The sequence below is a fragment of the Telmatherina bonti genome (genome assembly GCF_933228915.1).
Source record: "Telmatherina bonti genome assembly, chromosome: 7".
NCBI classification, from domain to species: Eukaryota; Metazoa; Chordata; class Actinopteri; order Atheriniformes; family Telmatherinidae; genus Telmatherina; species Telmatherina bonti.
Window position 1 is genome coordinate 35,856,243 of NC_136625.1, and position 18,049 is coordinate 35,874,291.

At 40.7% G+C, this 18,049-nt stretch overlaps 1 protein-coding gene across 2 annotated transcripts; it reads left to right on the plus strand.

The window, feature by feature from the left end:
• The first annotated feature begins 8,194 nt into the window (after positions 1–8,194).
• Positions 8,195–16,959, plus strand: lrrc8da (leucine rich repeat containing 8 VRAC subunit Da). 2 transcript variants are annotated; one of them, XM_079244218.1, is made up of 3 exons: positions 8,195–8,251; positions 13,745–13,969; positions 14,102–16,959. In XM_079244218.1, coding segments are annotated over exons 1-3 (2,418 nt in total). In that variant the 5' UTR covers positions 8,195–8,250; the 3' UTR covers positions 16,294–16,959. The 2 variants fall into 2 exon arrangements, with proteins under 2 accessions (XP_079100344.1, XP_079100343.1); XM_079244217.1 differs by having other exon boundaries at positions 13,745–16,959.
• The last annotated feature ends 1,090 nt before the right edge of the window (positions 16,960–18,049 follow it).

The window sequence follows — 18,049 nt, forward strand, 5'->3', positions numbered from 1 at the left end:
TGATTAATACTTATTTATTTAAAATATTTGAGTTCTTTACAGTCTTTTTTTTTTAAGTTACTGTGTACTGTGTACTCTTCTGAGGACACAATTATCTTTCTGCGTAATATTGCCTAAAACTAATGTTACAACCACAGACCATATATGAAAGATGAACAGAGCTTCCGGCAGTAAAAATAAATAAATAAAAATAAAAATACATTTTTTTTAAAAGTGAAGCCCATACCAAAATGCAAAACCCTACAGTTCCTCTCTCGTCCACTAGGGGCTCCAAAACAGAGCAAATCCTCATAAACTCCCATGTTAAAAAGACCAACTTCATTGCCGAAACGTTTTTACAGCCTGGTACAAAAAAATTTTTTTTAGGTTTAATAGGTCAGGTTTAACTTCATGACAACTGCGGGGGATGTGAATCTTTTTCTAACTCCTCCGTTTAAGGGCGTGTAGACAGCTACCCAATATAGCTACGAATTAGTTACATTTACGTAAACTGATTAATACTTATTTATTTAAAATATTTGAGTTCTTTACAGTCTTTTTTTTTTTTTAAGTTACTGTGTACTGTGTACTCTTCTGAGGACACAATTATCTTTCTGCGTAATATTGCCTAAAACTAATGTTACAACCACAGACCATATATGAAAGATGAACAGAGCTTCCGGCAGTAAAAATAAATAAATAAAAATAAAAATACATTTTTTTTAAAAGTGAAGCCCATACCAAAATGCAAAACCCTACAGTTCCTCTCTCGTCCACTAGGGGCTCCAAAACAGAGCAAATCCTCATAAACTCCCATGTTAAAAAGACCAACTTCATTGCCGAAACGTTTTTACAGCCTGGTACAAAAAAATTTTTTTAGGTTTAATAGGTCAGGTTTACCTTGATGACAACTGTGGGGAGAGGGAATCTTTTTCTAACTCCTCCGTTTTGGCATATTTAAGGGCGTGTCCTTTTGATAGACAGGTACTTCAAGAAGGCGGAATGTAGAACAACCGCGGTTTTAGACTATTAACGGCGTGATTTAGCTTTAGTCCGCTTCCCTCTGTTAGCTCGTTAGCTCCTGTTATCTCCTTTTATCTCCAGGTTCGCTCAGTCATCTCTTTGCGACAGGCAGCTGGGAAATCGCCAGATGCAAATCATCCACGACGCGCTCAAAGCCCTCCTCTCAGCTCCGTCTCTTTGCCCATATTTGTATTTACCGGGCGAGACGACACGCGTGACGTTGCAAAGACGGTGCTGGTAGGAACCGCCCACCGATCGCTTCAGAAACCTACGGCTGACGTCACGGAGGCTCCGTCCATCTTTTCACTGTTACAACTAAACGAAGATTTGGTGTCACAAGGATAACTGGCATTCACAGAACATTAAACTTTACTCTTCAACAAAAAAATCATAAAATTTAAAAAAAATTTGTCAAAAAAGTCACTAACTTAAAAAAATGCTTTGAAATGGCTGGGCTGTACCAGTCTGTATCTCTGATTCTGGACCAGTCTGCATCTCTTTACCAGTCTGTAATTCATCACATCATGCATACAATCTCTAATTTCAAATTTACTTTAATTACATGAACCAAATACTAAGAAGTATTGAACACAATGATATTTTTCTCAGTAAATACATTTCTAATGGCGGTATTAACATAAACTTTTTATAGATGTTATAAAAGAACACATAATCCATACACACAAAGAAACCACAATAAATAAGATAAAATAAAATTTAAAAAAAAAAAAGCTTTATTTATTCTGCACTTTTCTTACAAAACAGCTCAAAGTGCTTCACATAATAAACACTAAATATGAATATAAATATAAAATCATCAAACATTCAAGTTCAAAACATGAGAGTTCCAAAACATACATTTAATCATACTCGCCTTATAACACACACACACATGCTCTCACATACACCCATAAAGTACATATACCTTCACAACCCCCCACCCTCTGCTTAAACATAGGCTCTAGCTTCTAGTCTGTGTCTCTTTAACCGAAATATCCATGTAAAAGCATGATAAATGGTGAATCCATCCATTTGAGGATAAACATCTGCTTGACACTAAAATAAGAAAATTATATCTTGGGGATCCATCCATACCCAGAGCAGCCCCGCCATGGACCCCAGAGGTCATCACCACAGAAACCGTCGAAAATAGGGCCTATAGGAGTCCACCCAGCCAGGGTTGCAGTGCAGAATCCCACCACCAGTCTCCATGGCAACAACCCCGCAGACAAAGAGCATAAATTACATTCATTCATTCATTCATTCATTTTCCGAACCGCTTATTTCAATTCAGAGTCGTGGAGAAGCTGGAGCCTATCCCAGCCGGCTTTGGGCGACAGGCAGGGTACACCCTGGACAGCTCGCCAGTCCATCGCAGGGCCTAAATTACATTATGTCTAATGAAATTTTATTGCACATCCATCCATCCATCCATCTGTCCATCCATCCATCCATCCATCCATCCCTCCGTTTTCTACCGCCTATCTGGGGTCAGGTCGTGGGGGCAGCAGCCTAAGCAGGGAAGCCCAGACTTCCCTCTCCCCACCCACATTATCCAGCTCATCCTGAGGCATTCCAAGTCCAGCGAAAGGTATAATCCCTCCAGCGTGTCCTGGATCTTCCTCTGGGTCTCCTCTCACAGGGATATATGCCTAGAACACTGCATCAAGGAGGCATCCGTGAGGCATTCAGACGTCCAAGTCACTCGCTTCCTGTGAGACAAAGAATTGATTTTAACACGTTGCTGCTGGTGTATGAGGCTCTAAATGGTTCTAATCCAACATGTAGATCTGTTGCATCGAGACAACAGCAGGTGGAGCTAAATAAAAGTAGACTAATGATATTCACTGTTCCAGGATTATACTTACAAACTCTGATTAGCTCGTAGCTACACAGACCTTTTAGCACAAATCTCTCAATAGTCAAACGTATCTGTCGTACTTTGCATCATCTGGGTTGTTTAGTGAAATATTTATTAATTTTTGCAACATATTTATTCATTAATTTGACTGAAAAGTGTGTTTGTGTCCCGGTAAGTAATAAAAACTATGTGATGCATGTTTTCAAAGAGAACTGAAAGGTCTGTGCAAAGTCTACCTGCAGAAATGAATAAAGTCACATCATTTACAGTAGACTTGGATGCTCATATCAGAGGTTTAACAAACCAGCCATTTATTCTTTGTCTGTGTTTTTGTGACTTAAGCATGCATACATTTATTAAACCAGATTTTCTACACAGTATGCATCATAATGTAAAGGCAAAGTCCTGTATATTCTGTCTGCTCTAGACTTTGTTTAAATCTACCAAGTATAACATTGCATCCCCCAACCTCTGACTTACATCAACTGAATTTCCTTCCTCATGTGTGTGTGTGGTGAGAGCTCTCTGTTTCCTGCACACAGGAAATTAACTACCATAGAAACAGATTTGTTTCTTTGGATTTATTGTTGGTTTGTGGCTTTTGGGTTTTTTCAGCATGACGTGTTCTAAAAGTTCCCTTTTTGTTTGTTTTTATGTTTATTTTTACATCGCCAAGTGGGAGGTCCATGCTGGATAATTTATACGTCCCTGGCCAGATTCCTGCCTCTCTGAACACAGTTGCCAAGACTATCTGGGTTTGTCAGCGGCTGGGCACCCCACAGGCGGGGTAGAGAGGAAACCCATACCACAATGTGTGACACCAAACCAAATGGTTACAGCTTCTTATCTCTTCCTCCACACAAGCCCACCAGCCATATGTATCCCCACAACACATGCAAAGCTGAGATGTGGAGGCGCGATGCTTGGCAGAGGTTTTTGCTGAGTGATAACAAAGCTAATGGATGGAAAATCCTTTCTAAAGAAATGGGATATTCAATGGACTGGCGACCTGTCCAGGTATACCTGCCTCTCGCCCAGTAACTGCTGGGATAGACTGGAGTTTACTGTGACCCTAAGTTGGACTAAGCGGTTAAGAAAATGGCTGGATGGGACATCTGATCCTGATTAAACACTTTTCTATTATAGAAGGAGATTTAGGTTTCCAGTCCATCACAGGACCAATACAGAGAAAAACCATCACTCACGCCCAGAGGATTCAGTGACCAGTTAATCAGTGGGAGGACACTGAAGTTCCCACACAAACCCTTTGTTAGCCGAGACTCAAACCAGCGATCTTCTTGCTGCCGCCTCAGTTCCAACCATCACATCACCGTGGAAACACATACCTGCATTCCGAATTTTCCATCTTTCCGATATAACAGATGTGACTTCAGTTTGTATGATGAGGTGAGTCATTTCCAGTGGTCAGAACGACTACACACATGTGGAAATGTACACTTAATATTCATTCATTCATTATATCAAATCAAATCAAAGATACTATATTTATCCTCGAGGGGAAATTCAAGGTTCAAGTCAGCTCGTCCAAGGTTAGACACACAGACATTTACATTTGACAAGTTTACAGAACCGCTTAGTCCGATTAAGGGTCGGGGGGAAACTGGAGTCTATCCCAGCGACCATTGGGTGAGAGGTGGGACACACCTGCACAGGTTGCTGGTCCATCACAGGGCTGTACATGTAATATGTGCATTTAAAAGAACTTTTAGCTCTTAAGCTACGCTAATCATAAAGAATGATGTAAAAAAAAAAATTGTTCTAGATACCTTAAATATCATGTGATGTGAAAGTTGCAGTTCACCTGTAAATATGTAAATATATGAAATAATTAAAATATGTCAATGATGAAACACACAAAATAAACAAAAAAATAATGTAAACAATCATTTTCAGAATTCAAATTTAATATTTCAAAATGTATAAAACATTTTGTTTCAATAATCTAAGGTATAATAAGATATATTTAACATTTAAAATGTATTAATATGATGTATTAATACAAATACAGTATGTATTAGAAATGTCAAGATACATATTCTATATATCTAAAACATGTCTGATAAAAAACATCAGATAAAATGAATAAATAAATCAGGTTGTTCATAAATAGAAGCATATGAATGCAACCAGATTGATAATGAAATTTATCTTCTTTGCACTAAAACAGCAGAAACATTTGAGGTTTTTATTACTCATTATGCTATTATTTTATTGGTCCCGTTTACTTCAGAACTAAATAAGCCATGTATAAGCCTGATCGTGGTGTGCTAGCCAGGCCAGCTAACATGCCCGCTAGCTCCATTCCCACCTCTCTCACCTTCAGTCTGTTACACCCCCAAAGCCCTCATCATATCTGTCTACTGCACCCCCAACAATGAATTTATTACCAACTTTGCAAACATTTTTTTCCCCATTATCCTCTCTCTTGCCTACAACTGTTTAACTCTGCTGGGTAATTTCAACATCCACCTGGACAACTTCCAACACCTGCTGACCCAAGACTTTGTGTTGACAGTCTTGGCTTTGTGCAGTGGTTTTCTGACCCCTACATCCACTCTAAAGGAAATACTCTGGTGAACTCCCTACCCCCTTCACTGATATCTGACCTCATCTGCAATTCTAAATCCTCTTCCTGACTACTCGACCCTCTCCTTACAGCCCTGGTTAAAACCTGCCTCCCCTTCCTGCTTTCATCCACTCCTCAGTTACCGCTTGAATAGTTTCAACACTACTCAAAACCGCCGCCATTACATCAATATATCCCATTCACATTACAGAATCTGCACTCTTGGACTCTGATGACCTCCTTATCACCCCAGTGGATCTTCTCTCCATCCTCATCCTCCTTGACCTGAGTATGGCCTGATATGTTTTATACCATCCTCTATAACACTTTATTTTCTCTTGGTATCGATGAAATCAGACCTCTCTACCTGCTCTCAATTCATTTAGCTCAAGTCCTTCTCTTCCTCTCACTACAGGTGTCCCCCAGGGCTCTGTCCTAGACCCCCTCCTCTTCATCACCTACACCCCCCCAGCTCCATTTTCGCTGCTACACAGATGACACCCAGCTCTACATCTCAGACGAACCACTCACCCTTCCCACCACATCCCTCTCTTTTTCATTGTTTAGACAACTTAAAGTCTTGGCTCTTTCAGAATTTCTTCAGACTTAAGGGACATTAAACCGAGTTCATCTCATCGGGACACCTTCAGCTCTTTCCAGATCTGCTTTTCAGCCTACTGACACCTCCTCCGTTCCTCCATCCCGTCAGTCTGGCTGTCATCGTTGATAAAAACCTTTTCAAGCCCACATCAGCAGCACAAACTCAGTCTGTATGCTTCTATCTTTACAGCATTAAAATGTTGCACACACACACACACACACTTCTTTTCCATCTACCTCAAAAATCACTTGAATCAACACCCCCTACCCCTCCACCCCCTCAGCACATGACCCCGTGCTGCAGCGGTTTCATAAACTCCTGAATCCTTTTCAAAAAAACCTTCTTGTTACTTTGAAAGCCATCCATCATCTCACCGCTCTGTACCTGTCCATTCTGGTTCACACTGCTATCCCCTCTCCTTCCCTCACCCCACCCACCCTCGCCATGTTACCATGGGAACCAAGGCTTTTAGCTCCTGTGCTTCCAAACTATGGAATTCCTGACCTTCACAGTGTCGACTCCCTCCTCTTTAAATATCATCTAAAAATTCACCTGTTCAAACTTACCTACAACCTTTAATCCCTCGTTTGTCTGTCTGCCGGCTGCGTTTTTACTGTTTTATTCTACTCTTTTGTTTCATATTTCACATAGACTACTTTACTTTACTTTTGTTTTGTATCTGTATACTTTGATTTGTTGATATAAACTGTAAAGTGACCTTGTGTGTCTTGAAAGGTTCTTTAAATAAAATGAATTGTTATTGTTATAACTAAGATGAGTTTGACACCCTTTCTGCAGAGTGTGTATGCAACATAAACAAAAATCAATAGTCAGTGATATCAGCGTGTTTGTTTTTGTAGCCTGTGCTCATGTACCACCTCCACGTGTTATCTTAAATCACAAAACTGACTCCAGCAGCAACACTTCTTTCTTTTTCTCCTTTTCTCCCCTCCACACCCCCCTCGTCCTCTCACTGTACAAGGGTAGGGTAAATTAGCAGCAGCCAGCAGCCCAGGACCGGTTGAAACCTGTATGGATTGCAACTGAGAATACATTTCCTCCTCCCAGTGCATCATCAACCAGATCCAGAAATGGCTGGAAACTATGCAGAAGCTCTCAAACAGAACAATAAAAGGATACCTAAACATAAACCTTATTAAATCAGAACATGTGCAGAACTACTTTATACTCCTTCATGCCTTTAATCAACTCATAGTGCCAGCAACCTTAGATGTATTTAACTTCTACATGCTGAAAAAGAACAAAAAATATAAATACATGAAAGGTTTCCTCGTTCATTCCACACCAGTCGTATGAATGTTGTGTGATATTATGTTTTCTTTGTGAAAACACAAACATTAGAAATGTTAAAACTACTGCCTGAATTTATCATTCGTTTTGACCCTTTAATGTTCACACTCAAGAAAAAGCAAGAAATGTTTATCTTCCTTTGGACAAAAACAACAAGAATCAGGTTGTTTTTAATGGTTGTTTATTATCTATTCAATAATATATCAAGAATAGTTAAATAGTTCAAACTTAAAACTGTCATGTGTAAAATTAAAACACCCAACTCAAGTTTATTTCTACAATTTCTTTTCAATAATTGTATTTTTTGTGTAATTTTCTTTAACAAATCGCAGAGTGAAGAAGTTAAAAAAATTTTCCACTTGATCAAAAATGAAACCGCTGAATAAACATCCACATCATCAGAGAAACTGTTCATTTATGGATGTTTTCAGGATAAAAAGTCGAGCTTCTGTGTACAAAGAGACCGGAGGGGTTGGTGAATCAACCTATCAGCCGCGGAATGTCCCAGTTTTCCTCACGCCCCCTGAACGCAGCATCTGATAAACTGGCAGGCGGCGGCTCCGGGAAGTTACTTCAAGGTCCTCCGCCAATCAGAGGCGCCCCGGACACCCACAACAACCGCCTGTGGGCTCCATGTTGGATCTGGCTTTTCCTGGAAGTCTACCTGCGCAGATTGGTGAAGCCGAGGCTGCCGCGCGAGTGCCGGTATGAGCGCGACAAGCCGCGCCGTCACGAGCCCACGTCCCGCAGAGCTTCGCCTCGCAAGCTGCGCCATTCCCGCAGTTTTAGCGCTTTGTAGAGATTAGGTTGGAGACGCACCTGAGAGGCAGATGGAAAGCTGGAATGCGGGCTGAGGAAGTAATTGGATTGAGATAAAGCCACGCGGACAGTAAGTGTTTATTTCTCTTAAATTTCACCTTCATCTTTAGAAATTAATTAAGTTAATGAAAATTAATTTCCAATATTTGTACAATTAATCTTTGTCCCAGTTGAGAGCAAGTAGATAATAGTTTTCAGAAAAGTGGTTACAGGGTGTTAATATTTTAACATTGTGCTGTTTCACGTGCCTGAACAAGTCACCTGACGCAAAACCGCCGCAGGAGAGGGGGTGCAAAAAGAAAGAAAGAAGTCTGTCTTCATCAGCAGCCGCCATGGCAACCTCTAATTTCCTCATTTTACACGCGCACACACACACAAACGAAGAAAAACAGCTGCTATCAGACTCCAGTAAACTATAAAGGAATCATCTGATGCGACTGAACTTGACTTCAGCAGGTTTGAGCCTGTTCACCACCTCTCTAGCACATCTCGCGCACATCTGCGAGCTCAGCCACGTGCTCAGAGACAAAGAGAAGGTGGATACTTCTGTATGACTGCTCTCAACTTTGTGACAAAGTAAACACCGTGCAGTCTGAAGCCATCTGGGATCTTTTCTACATCAACTCTTCCCGCTATAGTTGACTTTAACTGCAGACATGGTGTGTTTACAGTCAAACCATCACCCTCTAATTTAATTTCAACATGGTTCAGATGGTTGAAACCATAAGTTTAACCCTTGTGATGGACTGCTGACCTGTCCAGGTGTTCCCACCTCTCGCCAGATGTTTGCTGGGATGGTTTCCAGCTTCCCGCGACCCTTAATCGGTTCAGAAAATGGACGAGTGGAAGTTTAGTAACTTGTATCTTTATTTGGAATTGTAAAAACAACTGCAGGTAGAAATAACATCTATAGGTACGGATAAATTCTGCAAGTCAGAAAATAGAAGTAAATCCTACAATAAGGAAATACAAGACTGCAAATGTGCAAAGTTAGTTACATGTTCAAGAACAAACCCCATTTCTCTAAACCCGACCCAGTAAAAGAGAGACCAAGACCAGAATGACCATCAAGCTCCCCCTAACAGTATAAATAAAACGAATGAGAATCCTTGGCGACATTTGTTTCCATGAACCGATTCAGCTGCGATAGTCGCGCTGGTCAGGTGGTTGTAGCGGTACCTTCCGTTGGGAATTAGTCCTCCTCTCTCCATGATTGGTTGGAGATTTGAGCAATCTGATTGGCTCTTGAATAGATGTATGAAATGTTTTGTACTTGCAAAACTGGCTTATTCCAGACTTGCAGAATTAATCTCTCCGTCTTGTGTTTTTTGTTTTGTTTTGTTTTGTTTTTTACCTGTAATTGTTATTACAGCTTCAGAAGTAGAGCTGGTCGTTACAGAACTCATGTCTGCAACGTAGCTCCATATAAATCCAGCTTTTAGCCTGCTGTGGCCAGAAAAGGCCGAATGACAGCGACACAGAGTCAACACGCATGGTCCTGTGGACACAAAATCCACTCAATATCATGGTGTGTGTGTGATACATGGTTAGGAAACTGTGTAAGCCATTTTGTGAATTACTAAATATATGTTCAGATAAACAAAGATCTAAACATTTTAGACACAAATTTTTTTTAAAAATGGAGAAAGAATAAAATTATTGACTCAAACTTTTAACCTTCAACCAGTCAAATTGAATACTTTTATGTTCAAAAAGGCTCCCACGCAGATAAATAGTTAAATACGTGTTCATGAGTCGCCTGACGAAACAGCTTTTACTCACAGATCAGTTTACAAGTGCATGAGAGGGTTTGAGACTCTTGGAAAGCTTCCTGGAGCCTCACAGCTTCATGGTGCATTTAAGTGCTGGTAGAAAGCTGGGTCATTTGGATTTTCACCAGAATTTCTTCAGTTATTTCCAAACAGGAAAAAAAACTTTCTGGGACAAAATAATTCACTCTTTAAGAGACATAACGGCTCTAAATGTTCTCTAGTTTTGGTCTATATCTACTGATATCGACGTTTGTGACTACGGTGTCTGCTAATGTCCGCTTTCTCTCCATACCATCCTCACACAGCAAAGTTTTGCATTTCTCTTTGTTTAAAGTCTAATATTTGTATATGTATATTTAACCTAATAATGACAAATGAAGAGGAAGCTTGCATTATATTCATTATTTTATCGCTCTTTACAGCAGATAAAGCCCTCACCATTTAATTTCTTCACTATATTCCTTAAAAGGAAAATTCCTCTTACAACGGCTTCCTTTCTGCTTTTTTCTTTGCAGGAACCAAAATGAAAGCTGTGTGTTTTGCCTCGGTGCTTAGTGTTATGACTTTAGTACACCTCACTGCAGGTCCCACAGTTTGAAGCAGCAAAATACTCTGATAAATCAGTTTAAAATGTGTCTGGTTAGTCGATGAAATCAGATAAGTTTAATCCGTACAGAAAGTACCACGTTGACCAGGCTAGAACAGCTTTTATATGTTTCAGTTAATGAAACACGTGTCAGACATGTGACTAAGTAGTCAGAGGAGCCAGTGAACTTGGGGCACATAAAAAGACTCAGCGTAGTTCTGGCACAGATTTGGCACAGATTTGGCACAATAATGGCGTGGTGCTTGAAGACCATGAAGCATAACTGAGTAAGCTATTGACAGGAAGTGAGAGTTCAGTGTAGCACATCATGAGGCGCTCTCAGCGGCGGCCTCGGTTACACATTTACAGCTTGTCTAGCTGTGAGACTCATGCAGCTTAAGCAGACTGTACAATGTGGCTCACCGTTTCTGAACCCTGCAGAGGATTCAACCCAGAGAGGTCTAATCCTGGTCTAAGTTTGCTCCGCAGAAACTCCTATTGAACATTTAGAGTTAAAAATTACCCTTCTGGTGAAGTGTCGCAAGCTTTCAGAGGACTGTAATAGATTCCTGAACAAAATACAACAAAGATAGATAGATAGAACAAAATGTCCCACATTTAGTTACTTTGGTCAAAAACCTAAATAATTTCATATTACAGTGATAGTAATCAACCAATTAATCATTGTGCTGAACTTAAAGATCTCTTGGATTCATTTGATTTGATTCAGGCATGTTGGAGCAGGAATACATGGGAAATCTGCTGAATTTTGGTTTAGATGATCTACGGCAGTTTTCCAGACATTTATATCCTTTCCAGGAGGTTTACAGTCCAGCCGCAAAATGTCGTGTTTATACAGAAACTGTCTGGTAAATCCACAGTGGCCACATTTACATGAGAGTTTTAATTCCTCTTTAATTCCAATTAAAAGTTAAATCTGCTTTAAACTGGTGAAAAATGACCATGTAAACACTTAAATCTGAATGAAAAAGTCAATTTGGAGTTAAACTTCATTCTGAAGTAAGTGGCTGGTTTAACTGCATTTTAAATCTGAACTGATTAATTCCTCTGTCATTAAACCTTTGTTCCGCTCTAAGTTAATTCTGATCATTCTGAACATGTTTGTTACCTTTTCCCGTCCTCATGATGCTCATATTCCGCACATTGTTTCACCTCCCATGTTCGGTAGTCTGTCTTCCTTCTCTGGGAAAAAAAACGCATATTATGCTCATGTCGAGCTGGTGCTTCAAAATTATGATCAAAATAACAGCGAAACTGGTTATTATTATGTAGTTTTCCATGTTACAACCAAAAAGACGACAAACAGGAAGCAAACTTTTATTTCCGGTAGAAAAATTAATTCCAAAAAAAAAAAAAAAATCATGTAACCGTACCCATTGATCCATGATAACACCAATATTTATCACATTTCATCATAAAAAAAAAGATCACCATTACGGCTATATTACTGAGAAATCTCTTCGTGACCTGGAAAAATAATTAAACCTTCCACCAATTACAGAGCTTAAATTGATGGTAATGTCAAGCCAAGAGCAGCCAAAGAAAGGAAGTTCTGTGTCTGAACATAAGAAAATAATGGTCCTCTATGGCTGGGATCAAACCAAAATTATGTTTCTGATGCACCATGGAGCCAAAAATCAGCTGACTTGGTTTTGTGAGGAGAGCAGATAAATAGTAGCATAAATAACTGTGAATGGCAAAAATAAATTAATAAACGGGTGAAGGAATAACTATTAGTATATAAGTAGTCTGTTGCGTTTATAGCACAGTCTGAGTGAATACTCCATTCTGATTGGCTGCAGGGTGTCCATTAAAAAGTGTTGTAGGACAACTGTAAAAAAAAAAAGTTCTGGTGAAAAAGCCTGATTGTGCTAAATTATTGTGCTGGCTCAAACTCTAGTTGGTATGCAGGGTCACTGGGCTCCTTCGGTCCAGGAGAGACAAGAAAGGAGCAACATTTTGTTGCCCTGCAACGTCCCAGCCAGCAGAGGTCACATTCCACAGTCTAAATATTCTATTCTATTCTATTCTACAATCATTTAGCAGACACTTTTTATTCAAAGCAACCTACATACCCCGATAGGCACATCTTGGCGCAAATTGGGGTTTGGTGTTTTGCCCAAGGACACTTCGGCATAGGGCTGGGCGATATGACGATGTATATCGTTTGGACAATGGAAAATCTCTATCGTTTCATATGAGGCTCTATCGTTTACGCCACGATAAGGTGCTTTACTACAGTATTTTACGTCAAGATGCGCTTTATGGCATGCACGCTGCAATATATAAACAAACATGGAGGAAGACTGTAGCAGACGTGTTTTAGAACAGGATAATTCACTAAAAGATGACCAGCCAACCCAAACTGATGAGCTTGTTCCTAAAAGAGGGGAAATTTATGTCACATGGATGCAGTTTAAAAAGACCGACGTGGAACCGACAACAGACTATCTCACAGTCCCAACAACGTCTCCGACACAACTAACTCATTTTATCACCTGCTCAAGAATCAGGACAAGAATGCAGAATAAAGAATAGTCAACGACCAAAAACATCAAGTGGAGGCGAAAACTCATAATAACTCCAGACACAAACGCTGCAACAGGTATTTACCCGTGAAATGCCGTATGGCCATAGTTCCATCAGATGGAAGGAGATCACTGCTGCCATTGCCAAGCACATCTGACACATAACTGGTGACTGACACAACATTACACAAACCATTTTATATTGTTATGCATATTGTTATGGGGAAATAAAATGAGCTATATCTGGATATGAGATTTTGGTCATATCGCCCAGCCCTCTTTCGGCACATAGTCAGGGGAAGCATGGAATTAGTTTCCCAACTTTCCAGCTGAAAGACTTCTCTTCCTCCTGAGCTACAGCCGCCTGATTTAACAAATATTAAATCTCCATCCTTCAAATGCCACTATGATGACCAGCCAGTATCTTTGGTTTATCTTTATATTGTATTTATTATTAGATTAATTTTACATCATTTTAATCTCATGGTCATGACAACCGAGGCTTTCCTGATGAAATGTTGGATGGATGTTTACTGGGATTAAAAGGGTTGAGCTTCTACACAAATTTTTACTTTTAAAAACAAACAAAAAAATGTCTTGGAGTTTCAAGGGTAAATTTAGAGTAAGATTACTGAATTATCTCTTGTTTGTTGCAGTGATGTTCACACTCACTGAGGTCGCGTCCTTGAATGACATCCAGCCAACGTACCGCATCTTAAAGCCATGGTGGGATGTCTTCATGGACTACCTGGGGTTGGTCATGCTCATGCTGGCCATATTCGCGATGACCATGCAGATCACCAAAGACCAGGTGGCTTGCCTTCCTTGTCTGGAAAAGGATTACTGCCCCAAGGAGAACCAGAATGCAAAGCAAATGGAAGGTACCACCTCTACCCCACTAACCAGCAGGGTGGCGGATGTTGCAGCCACTACGCCATTGGTAACCAAGGACCTGCCAGATGAAGCTGTCAATGAAATCCTCACAACACATCAACACACTGCTGTTGCTGCAGAGAAATATGCCAATCAGCCTCAACCGACTGGTGTCAAAACCAACCTGGACTTTCAACAGTATGTCTTTATCAATCAGATATGTTACCACGTTGCCTTGCCTTGGTATTCCAAGTACTTTCCATACCTTAGCCTCATCCACACCATTATCCTCATGGTCAGTAGCAATTTCTGGTTCAAATACCCCAAAACAAGCTCAAAGATTGAGCATTTTGTTTCTATTCTGGGGAGATGTTTCGAGTCTCCTTGGACTACAAAGGCTTTGTCTGAAACGGCCTGTGAGGACTCTGAGGAGAACAAGCAGAGGTTGACCAATGCCTCTTCAACACCCCATCAGGTGTCTTTAGAGGGTAAGGATGAAGGCACAAATGATGGCCAGTCCACGCCCATGCTGGGAGTGAAGTTTTCTGCTGATAAACTCATTCCGGAGGTGCCGAGCAGTATGACAATCCTGGATAAAAAGGATGGGGAGCAGGCCAAAGCCCTGTTTGAGAAGGTGAGGAAATTCAGAGCCCACGTGGAGGACAGTGATTTTATTTACAAGCTCTATGTAGCACAGACCATGGTGAAAACCGTCAAGTTTATGTTGATATTGACCTACACTTCAACTTTTTTGTCAGAAATAAATTTCCGTCATATTTGTGAACCTGACATTAAAAAGCTAACTGGATACGACCAGTTCTTATGCACGCACAACATGGCTTTCATGCTAAAGAAGCTGCTCATTACTTACATGGCATTGATTTTGATCTATGGGCTAACGTGCCTGTACTCGCTCTTCTGGGTGTTTCGCCGACCTCTGAAAGAGTACTCTTTCGAGAAGGTCAGGGAAGAGAGTAGCTTCAGTGACATTCCCGATGTCAAGAATGACTTTGCATTCCTCCTACACATGGTTGACCAATATGATCAGCTTTATTCCAAGCGCTTTGGTGTTTTCTTGTCTGAGGTCAGCGAGAACAAGCTGAGGGAGATCAGCCTCAATCACGAATGGACCTTTGAAAAACTGAGGCAGCTCGTCATCCGTAACGCCCAAGACCAGCAGGAGTTGCACCTCTTCATGCTTTCCGGACTCCCAAACGCAGTGTTTGACCTCACGGACTTGGAAGTGCTTAAACTGGAGCTGATTCCCGAGGTGAGGTTTTCCGCAAAGGTTTCCCAAATGACCAGCCTACAAGAGCTGCATCTTTGCCACTGTCCAGCTAAAGTTGAGCAAACTGGTTTCGCTTTCCTCCGGGACCATCTCCGCTGCCTTCACGTCAAGTTCACAGATGTTGCTGAGATCCCTCCTTGGGTTTATTTACTGAGGAGTCTGAGGGAACTCAACCTGATCGGTAACTTGAGCTCGGACAACAACAAAATGATCGGTCTGGATTCCATGCGAGATTTGAGACATTTAAAGACGTTATGCCTGAAGAGTAACCTCACAAAAATGCCTACAAACATCACAGAGCTTTCGCCTCATCTGGTTCGGTTAATCATTCACAATGATGGTACAAAACTGCTGGTAATGAACAGTCTGAAAAAAATGACCAACCTCACTGAACTGGAGCTGCACTGCTGCGAACTGGAGAGGATCCCTCATGCCATTTTCAGCTTGATCAACCTACAGGAACTTGACTTGAAATCTAACATCATCAGAACCATAGAGGAGATCATTAGCTTTCAGCACCTCAAGAGATTAACATGCCTTAAACTGTGGCACAACAAAATCATCACCATCCCATCATCCATTGGCCAGGTCAAGTCTCTGGAGTCCCTTCACCTCTCGCATAATAAACTGGAGTCTCTGCCTCTAGCTTTGTTCAATCTTCCCAAACTGCGACACTTGGATGTGAGCCATAACTCCATCACGGTGCTTCCGCCAGATGTGGGTCTTCTCCATAACCTCCAGCACTTAGCCATCAACTCGAACAAGCTGGAAGCACTGCCCAAGACTCTATTCAGAAACACCAAGCTGAAGGTGCTGTGTCTGGGGCATAACGCGCTCACAGTGCTGCCGGAGACGGTGGGTCTGCTGGTCCAGCTCACTCAGCTGGAGCTTAGAGGAAACTGTCTGGACAGGCTACCTGCTCAGTTAGGAAACTGCCGAATGCTGCGCAAACATGGCCTCAATGTGGAGGACCATCTTTTTGATACGCTGCCTGTGGAAGTTAAAGAGAGCATCAGCCGAGACTCTTTTACCAGTGGCATATAGCACATCAACCAAACTAGCAGTAAACGAATGAGACATTATTGTTCTAGTTTCCATAAAATTGGATGCATTTATCTGATTATTTTAATGTTATTGTAACTGCTTATGTTTTCGGGCGCATTCACACATATTGTCGCTTAGGCAGAAAATTCTTAAAAATCATTGATTTCCCTTTACACTGCACTTTACTCAAGCAAACCAAACCACCTGGACCATCCATACAGTTACAATAAGCACTCTTTAGGGGGCGATATTTCTTAATCACAATCCCCATTTATACTCAACTAAAAACACAGAAAGTACTTTGTACGTCATTAACATGCATTATTTGGTTTGATTTTGGGGTCATTGTTGAGGCGTACCCCGCCAGAGCAAACACAGTAGTATGACTGGAAACCACTGGGAGTGTTGAGTCGTAAAGGTGACGCTCAACCCACGGAAGGAAAAAGAAAGAAGCTGCCATAATGTATTTCATGGTCACACAGACCAGCGTCGACTGCGGTACCTTCTTTTGTATATTTTTGAGAGTAAACGTCTGAAATGGACGTACCTGTATACGAATGGGAACGGAGCATAAATGGGCCTTCTGGGTTTTGTTTTGCCTTTTGGTGTGTAAACCTAAAGACACTACAGAACTTTTGCCATTTTCCCCGTCACGCACTCGCTATCGACGGCTAATTGAGGATCTATCTTGTATCCTATCCAACCTGTTAGCTCTCTCCAGCCAGCAGAAGACGATCTTACCATGACTCTTTTTTTTTTTTTTTTTTTTGTCCCTTTCTCTTTTAATCTTGTTTCTTTATGGCATAAACACCACTGTGTGTTCAATACAGCCAGTTCTTTATTTTACCACAAAGCGAAACGTTGCATCCCAGATGTAAAAGTTGTATGGTGCTGTTTCTCAGCCTCGGACGTTGCTGGGTAGCAGCAGCTCTAGAAATGCACATGATAGATGTCACTGTGTTGTCGAACGAGTCCGGGACGCGGAGATTTAAGTTCAAAAAGTTACAGAACGTGTCTTTAATACAATTCCACCAGAATCTGCCCAGTATGAGCAGCAGGAGAGGTTGAGTTATCCAGGATGTCGGCATACTTCATGGGATGAGCTTTTGCTTTCACACTGCAAGCGAACGGAACCAGAGTTCACTTGCAAGTGAACCGAGTGCACTTTAGCACGCACCTTTGTGTTTCAACTAAACCATACTATTCTTTGACGCAAACCAAACCAGTGTGAATGTAGTTTAAAAATACTTTAATTGCTGCAGAATTTGCATTTAAATTCATCGCTTTTTTTTATTTTTGCTTTTATAGATCTTATTAATCTAAAATAATAATTAAGTTCTCAGTGTTTTACTCAAAAGACCAAAACAGTATGTAGGTTTGTCCTTATTGTTATATGTACTCAGGTATAAATGTAACCATAGGGAAAAACATTTTGCCTTAACTGCTGCTATATTTTTTTTTTTTTATTTACAGTGAAGTTTTCACAAACAAAAGGCCAAAATCAAATATTGTTTTCTTGTCTGTTTTTCATGCATATAATCCCTCTGAGTTAGTTTTAGATGTTATTGGAGGACATGGCAACACTGCTTTTGTGGTGGTTTTTAAATTACGTTGAAATTATGTAAGATTTTGTTATTTTCCTGACATGTAGTCCTTTAGTAGGAGTTAATTTGGAGTTGTAAAGCTCAGGTGGTGATCAAACACCAGAAAAGAACCTTTATCTTAATGTTTTAGAGATTGGATGCAGAGACTGGAC